This window comes from Pinus tabuliformis, chromosome 8, assembly GCF_031772625.1.
Source record: "Pinus tabuliformis cultivar Carrire ecotype Pingquan chromosome 8, CPIR1, whole genome shotgun sequence".
Classification (NCBI taxonomy): domain Eukaryota; kingdom Viridiplantae; phylum Streptophyta; class Pinopsida; order Pinales; family Pinaceae; genus Pinus; species Pinus tabuliformis.
The window spans coordinates 1,837,327,541-1,837,335,974 of record NC_142294.1 but is presented as its reverse complement, the minus strand read 5'-3'; the positions used below and the strand labels follow the sequence as shown (position 1 = coordinate 1,837,335,974).

Here is an 8,434-nt window from a genome sequence, read left to right as displayed (position 1 = left end):
AAAAATCCAATGTACAATATTTTAAATATTTCTACGTATTATATATAAAATTATTATTAATATTATTATAAAAATCTTTTTAAGCAAAAAGAAAGAAATATAAACTACATAAAAGCATAATTTATAGTATTAAATTACTTCAGAATTATTATTTATAAATAAAATTTAATTCATAAATTCAGTGTAATTAAATTTTATTATTTTAAAAATAAATAAAAACAATTATCATTAGGATAAATTGAAAAAAAAGACAACAAACAAAAAAATAATATATCTGTAATATTATTTATGAGAGTATTTATGGTAAATTGTTAAGAGTTCCTTGTCACTGATACCAATCCCAGTCCACCCCGTGATAATTCTCCCTTAAATGGCACATGATATTGTGACTCCTCGCCAGCGAAAAATTTGGTATGTTCAGATTAAAAAAGGGAACCATGATTTGAGAGAAGTGGCTCTCCTTACGGGAGGCAACAAAAAAAGAAAAGAAAAAGAAAAAAATTGGAAAAAGGAAAGGTTTCAAAGGCAAAGGCAAGTACAGCAGTGAATAGATTCCTTTGGAAATTACTGGTCACACTGCAAACCCAAATGCTTGCAAAATTGGGAAGATAGCGTAGCGTCCTCACTTGCAGACAATCTTCCTCAGGTTGTTTCGTCTGATATTTCATCCCTTCCCAAAATTCAATTCCAGTTAACTTTGATCATGTGATGGTGTTAGCTGGAATAGAAGAAAATTATTGAGTTTGAAGGAGAATCTATTGAATGGATGGTTGTTTTGTTTAGAGCCCAGTATTAGTCAACAGGGTTTCTAAGGGCTTAAAGAGCAGATTCCAATCTGAGATCCATCCAATCTGGGATTTGCAGCAATCTGCAGAGGAAAAAAGTAAAGGGTTGAGTATGTTATCGAAACTTTCATCTAGGAGGGTCAAGTCTGGGAGTGTGCCTGTGTATCTCAATGTCTATGACCTCACGCCCATGAATGGATACATATACTGGTTTGGCCTTGGAATATACCATTCAGGAGTAGAAGGTAATCTAATTTTTCTTCAATATACCTAGATGAAAGTTGTAGGATTGGAGTTTTTCGAAGTTTAAATCTGTAGCTGTAACTTTTTCTTACCAGAAATTTTGGCCCTTTTATGTACTTGAAAGAAAAAGGAGAAACTAGCTACAGAGTAACTCGCTGCTGTTGTTATGTTGATATTTTTTGCATATCCTAGTGAGAATTCTGTATATTTGTTGGGGCGTCCAAATGAAAAGAAAATGATGGTTAGCAGTAGATTTATGAGAGGAGTCTGAACTTTTTTGGGTGCACAAATTGAAAAAATGTTTTCTATCTATAGAGCTATGGCAGGATTTCTGCATTTTTTTAGGTACACAAATTTAGAAAAGAAAAAGGGATCTCCAACTATACTTTTATGGTAGGAAATCTGCATTTTCTCGGTGCCCTATCTGAAAAAAAGGCTCAAAACTCAGGGAGCAGTTAAGAGGATGTTTGTTCCTGGGGGCCGTTTGCTTTCTACCCATTTGGAGATATAAAATCAAAGATCATAGAAGAACAGAGTACATTTCCATACCCAATTCAAAATTCAGCAGTTATGGCCGTCCTGAAATTGCTGGTTTTGTTGGTGTAAGTAGTTATTGAGGATTTGGGATACAGGGTTTTATTATATTACCCCAGATTAACTTGTAGTGGCGGCCTATCTGCTGTATGGTTTATTTTTAAGTTTCATCAATAGAAAGCTATTGCAGAGTTCTGCTTTATTACTTTCTCACTAAGTATTCACAAGGTAGGCGTTTCTTAAAATTGCATAGATTAACTTATGAACATGGGAGAAATTTTGCGTGTGCCTGTTATGTAAAGCCGTGGCACTTTCTTTGCAATGTCTATGTTGTTCTGCTATTTTCTTCGGTCCCTGCATACGATTTCACAAGATCTGCATTCGTTGAAGTTTTAGGAGGAATTTTTCATTTTTCAGATTGTCCAAATAAGAACTGTTAAAAGCAGGTCTAATATAATTATTTTCAGGACATTTCCTTCCTGCCCATACTGAAAGCTGAAATCACAAGCTGTGGACAACGTGCCATTGTTTCATGGTGAAGGCAGTGGTGTTTCAAGCTGCCCACCAGTGTTTGCATCCCTTCGAAGCATTTACATAGCCTTGCTTGTCATTTGTGGGCCAGTTTGCCTGCAAAAGCAAGCTGGTTTGAGGTTCACCTTAATTCACCCTGCACAAATGGGGCTTGTGAATTATCCTTCCTATGTAATGTTGAAGCTTCACTTTCAGGGGAACAACATGACCTGTGTCTTTGTCAAAGTTTATGTGCATAATTTTCGATTCTTTGGAGAAAAATGCATCATTCTGCTACATCATGAGAAAAATAGGGAATATGCAATTTTCTTACCAACTGTAAAAATTTGCAACTGCATAAGCATATTTACCAAAATTTCCCATCTTCCTTGATCCTCAAATTATGGAGGAAGAAAATAGAACTTCTATTTTTGTGAATAATTTACTACCAAATAAAAGCTAATACAGATTTCTGTCTCAACTATAAATTTAGAAGAGACATCTGATCATTTTCTTGATGTGAAAATGGAAAATGTTGCCCAGTGATATTTTCCAGACCTTCTGTGGAAGATACCATGCATGCCGTGCAGTGAGAAATATATCTTCTCAATCATACTTAAATGCACTGGTTCTATTCTAGTGAGTTATGGTAAAATCCAACACTTTTGGAGTGTGAACACCTTTAGAGAGCAGGCTCTTTTATCACCTTGATTACCAAAACCATGGATTTGTTATGCTGCATGCATAATGCCTGTCATAAGAAACAACTTGGAGGTGTTCAAGGCCTTTGTTACTGAAACTCTTCCATTTAGTTTGTCATTTCTTTCGTGGCAAGTTACAAATGTCACAGAATTCATTTCACAAGAATGCCTTTCCGTGATTTTTAGGTGATGAGTTCCAATTTGCAATTTTGTATTTTTCGTATAACTTTGACAGTGAATCAGGAAGAGCGCGCTGCCTTCCTCTTCAGGGTTGGGACAATTTATGTTGTTAATTACTTACATTTATTTCAAAATTTGTGTGATAACTTCCTCTTTGTTATGTTTTTGGTGGTAAAGAAATGGATACTGGCCTTAATATGAGTTTGGCATTTACCCTTTGCTTTTTAGTGGTGTGGTATATTTATTCTTCAATGTTACGTAGTGAGAAATGTTTAAGGGGATGGATCTGCACTAAAGGCTGTCTCTGGTGTTGTGTGTAAATCTTTTATGTTAGTTAGAACCTAGGAGCAGTTTTATATGTGCTAAGTACCTAGTTGACATGCTGTGTATTGTTGGGTGCAGTTCATGGAGTTGAGTATGCATTTGGAGCACATGAGTTTCCTAGCAGTGGTGTTTTTGAGGTAGAGCCTCGACAGTGCCCGGGATTTACATTTCGTAAGTCCATATATATTGGAACAACAGATCTTGGTCCGAGAGAACTCAGAGACTTCATAGAGGACCTTGCTGGAAATTACAATGGAAATACATACCACTTAATTATGAAGAACTGTAACCATTTCTGTAATGATATCTGTTTGAAATTGACTGGAAGCCCAATTCCTCGCTGGGTGAATCGGCTTGCAAGAATAGGTTAGTCTTTTCTATTCATTTATTAGTTATGTTTTATAAATCTTGTTTTTCCTTCATCTTTTTTTTTTGCATGGGACTTGCATTTCGGTTGTTGTACTCTCAAACTACACTTGTATCCGGTTCAGCGTATATCACATCACTTTTCCTCTTCTCATACTAATCACTAAAAACTTAAAGTAAAAGTAAATCTGGCTGTCGCTATTCTAAGAATTTCTTTACATATGTCTTCGACATTTGTATTTGTTCTTCTTGTTACAAAGATCAAGCATCATGCAAATGTTCCCTGCCTAGACTGGAATTACTGAAGTTTGCTTTATTCCCTGTATTAATATGAATGATTTTCTATGGCCACCTAGCTTCTTCATTCTGTTTTGAGCTTTCACGATTTCTGCTTTTCTAATTAATTTGGAATCTGGATAATGCTCACTTTTTGTTGATCTGCCTAATTAATTTGGAATCTGGATAATGCTCACTTTTTGTTGATCTGCCTAATTCGCATGTTATTTATAAACTGCACTAGAATTTTCTATGTAAGTAGTTATTTGCATCCATGAGCACACCATTTTAAGAACTGCACTAGAAATTTCTAAGTAAGTAGTTATTTGCATCCATAAGCCTACTTAGCTACAAGCAAAACAACCCCTGTCAGCTTGTCTGTTGAAAGAGAAAAAGAACAGCTACATATGGGGGAATAGTACCTATAAGGTGTGCTTCGAGCATATTATAGAATAAAAAAGCATTTACATGAAGGCAAGTTGCTGAATATGTTGCAGGCTGATAGAAATATATTTTGTTGTTATGCAGGACTACTTTGTAACTGTGTACTGCCTTTGGGTCTTCATGTTGCCACTGTTCAGCACAACCCTCAAACTCAGTTGGATGAAGGGGAAAAGAAACAACTAAGGAGCTCATTTAGTCGGTTCTCGGGTTCTTTTTCTATGATGAGGACAAGACAAAGGCCTATTTCAGTTCCATCTGTGTGTATTGACTCATCCATGAAAGGAGGGGTGCTTCCTTGGGGTATGAAAGGTGAAAACATGGTGAAGTAAAGGTAGGGGAGCCTGTGATGAATTTTCTTTGTATTTGGGCTTGAGCAGATTGGTCAGCCTAGTGTATAAGCGTTCAAGAGGAAGTTAACATTTTCATTGCAGAAGAATGCAATTCTTGTTAATTAATTGGTCAAGGGAATTGAAGTTCCTGATTCATGACAACTTGCGGCAAGAGGTATCAGGACACCTGAAATGTCCTAGTTAATTGTGGGCTTGAATAACTGTTTCATCTTTTCCCTCAAGTTTTTCAATGCCAGGGAAATCTGTGAAGTAACTAGTTACTTTTCATTTTCATAATATAGTTGCCTGATTTCAGTAAGAAATTGATCTCACTTTGGGATTCAGATTCTCTGTCCCTGTTGATCTCAGAATCTTCAAGACACTTAGAGCTGATGGGATATATAGGGTGCCTAATATTGTATATGCTTGTAAACGTTGCTATTTTACAAAATACTTCTCAAAATTTTCTTTTTAACCATTTTCCTCCTGATTCCAGTTGTAAATTCTCATTTAGGTAATTTTCAATTTAAAATTGAAATGTTTTTAGATAGCTGCGTATCTAAATTTACAAGGGCTTCTGTGCATAAATTAATCTCTTTTCTTGTTTAGAGCAAACCAATTTTCTGATACATCAGATTGTAAGATAAGATTTTCAACTTCTTCAAGAATCTCACTGGCTAATTTAAACTTCCCAAAACAAAAAAATTGCTGGTTTGTCAAATGTATTGATACAATTGTCCTTGACAGGGTTTTATACAGTACTGAAAACTTGAAGTTCTTAAAAATATATGCTGGTTCAAAGTAGCCTTTAATTGGTTGTAATGTGTTTTTGCATCTTTTAGAATTATAAATGGTAATAGGAAACGATTGGAGATATATGACACTCTTGACCTGAAGTATGGTCTTGATTATACATGTAAATCCACCATTATCAAGCCCCCTTTGTAGGGTTAATTTAGGTCCTTGCAACTGTGAATTTGCACGTAGATGTTTGATTTGGAAATTTGTGTTAGTGAGTGTGGAAAGCCATTGCAAAAGGAGGAACTTGAAGGCAGTCCTGTGATGATGGAAGCAACCGAGGAAACCTGACAATCTCTGGTTGCAGAAGGAGACATTGATTATTGAAGCTTGGATCACACTCGGAAATTTGTTATGTTGGGTCTCATTTCACTTAATTTTATGGGAGATTAAGTTGCATTTGATGTAAAGTCCCTGCCCCTTGAGCCACAGAGATAAAACAGAGGTGATGTAAGACAATTATTTTTGGTTCTTTGTAGCTTTTTCAAAAGCAAGATACTGTTAAATATTGAGCCTAAATAAGGTTGGTTCACTGGGAACAATGAATTTTTAGGTTCTGACTTTGTTGCTAAGATACTTCGTCGGTTTCTCATTTCAAAGGATTGGGAGATGGATATTATCATATCGTGTAAGCTCAAGGCCTCATAAGTTTAGGCTTTGATCATTGGCCCATTAACCTCAGTTTTTCAATCCAAAACGGAAGAAAAAGTGTTCCCATTTCTTTAATTTCTCAATCCAAAACGGAAGAAAAGTGTTCCCATTTCTTTAATTTCTCAATCCAAAAAGGAAGGAAGAGTGTTCCCATTTTAGTTTCTATCCGGAGTGGTTTAAGGGAGATAAACTTTATGAGCTTCTTAAAGGGTTGGTGACAAGGAGGTGATCCTAGACATGGTGGGAAAACCTTATGGCTGGTGAAGAGACTTGAGTGGGTTAAAAGAATTGAAATTTGTGGAGTAAAAATTCTGGAGAGAAGGAAGGATGAGTTAAAATGTTGCCTCATTTCGATAAAGAATTTGAAGAAATCCCCACTCGGGCAACCTAGGTTGCAGAAAGTTATCTTAGAATTTAACGAATTCTTCTAGTCAGAAGAGTATGATAAAAGGTCAGGTACAGGTTTTTCTGGCTTGAAACAGGAGATGAGAGTACCAAAGTTTTGAATATAAGAGTGCATAACATGGTCAAGAAGATTGAGCCTCAGGATAAGGGAATTTAAGAGGAAGAAGGGAATTAGCAGAAGTGTCATGAATTACCTTAGGGGAGTGCTAAGTGTGCATGATCTGATGCCCAGTGTGGAAATACATTTGCTCACGTTCCTAGAGTTTTCAGGCAAAGGCAATTGAAATACTGATTAACGGAGTTTAAGTGGAAGAACAAAGTGGGTTGTACTTTAAGATGAGAAAAGGCAAGTCCTGTGGTCTTGATGGTTAACAAGAAAGCTTTGCATGCTCGAATGTTGAAGCAACCCCACCTGTATAAATGGAGTAAAGCAAGTTATATAGAGATTGATTACTTAGATAGGATAAAAAATAATAGTAATTCATCTTGGTGTGCCTGGGATAATCATAACTGGAAGTGGAAGAAATCCTTAAGCGAATGTGTACTGTGTAGTAACAATAGAAGTAGGAACTTGAATAACTTTTAGTTGTTTAATTATCTAACTCATTGTACGTATCATTAATTTCAGATTGGTTGACAAAAAGGATCTTTATGAGGTTGTGGAGGTGGTTAGAGAAAATGGGGTGATGATTGAATCCATTAAGCCAACTTTATAAATCTAATCTTAAACGATAAAAAGGCCACTTCCTAGTATAGATTTATACCTATCCTCCATTGTAACATTGATTACAAGATCATAATTAAGAGTATGACAATTAGTATTTGTCTACTCGTGAAAATCTTCTTCTAATAAGAATAGTTTGGTCTTATCTTTGTGGAGATAGGAAATGAACTAGTGTTATTCAAGAAGCAGTATCTGAGATTAATAAATGCGCACCCTTCTTTCTGAAATTAGACATGGACAAGGAAACACATTATAGAGTGAATAGTAAATTCATGCCATAGGGTTAAAAAGAGTTTAGCTTTTAAATCATTAGAATGTGTGAATCAAACCTTCTATTTGTGCTTCCAAGTTTGTTTAATTCTTTAAGGGTCCTTAGATAGGTGTGCCCGATCTTACCTATCCTTCTATATCATTTCAGGAAAATTCCTACAAAGAACTTTAGAGTCAGACATAGGAGATGAAGAGCTAGAAGGTTATGTAGGAACATTATTGACAAAGCAAATAATCACATATTTTTGAAGTTTAAGGTAACAAGAAGGCTAAAAAAAGAGACACATAGCATTAAAATAAGAAGTATGTGGGAAGTTTTCATGAGGAATTGAAGGAAGTATTGAAATATTCAATATCCTAGAATCTCCTAGCACAATTATATAGTCTTGGGAAAGGGAGATGAAGAAATGGCAAGGTAGGAGGAGAAGCTTGACCATGTGTAGGACCATTGATTTGAGGTAGTCCACAACTGGTAGAAATGTCAATCTAAGGTAGCTATGGAGATTGCAAGTCATGGAAAATGGACTTGCATGGTCGCTGTTGAGCCAAGAAAGAGAGATTTGAGATTTATAGATGGATTGAGCAAGACAATAATTTAGACGGAAGCACCTTTTCATTTCTCTTTGAGTTCCTTCTAGTGTCGTGTAGTTGGCTTTGTTGCAATAATTGTTTATTTTCCAATTTTTTGAGCATTCACTAGTTTTCTATTTTAAAAGATGGCAGAGGGAGAAGCCCTTGCTATCAAAATCAATATTGGAACCACATATTCCTGTGTGGGAATGTGGCAACATGACCAAGTTGAAATTGTTGCCAATGATTGGGGGAATCAAACCACCCCCTCGTATGCGACATTTGTACTCAGAGTGGTTGATTAGATATGTTGCTAAAAACAAA

The 8,434-nt window shown here is 35.7% G+C and overlaps 1 protein-coding gene across 1 annotated transcript; it reads left to right on the top strand.

Annotated features, from left to right (window-relative positions):
* Positions 1–414: 414 nt before the first annotated feature.
* Positions 415–4,844, top strand: LOC149243619 (deSI-like protein At4g17486). The gene is made up of 3 exons (XM_089374582.1): positions 415–1,030; positions 3,356–3,643; positions 4,448–4,844. The coding sequence occupies exons 1-3, from the start codon at positions 898–900 to the stop codon at positions 4,690–4,692; spliced, it is 666 nt and encodes a 221-aa protein (XP_089230708.1). The 5' UTR covers positions 415–897; the 3' UTR covers positions 4,693–4,844.
* The last annotated feature ends 3,590 nt before the right edge of the window (positions 4,845–8,434 follow it).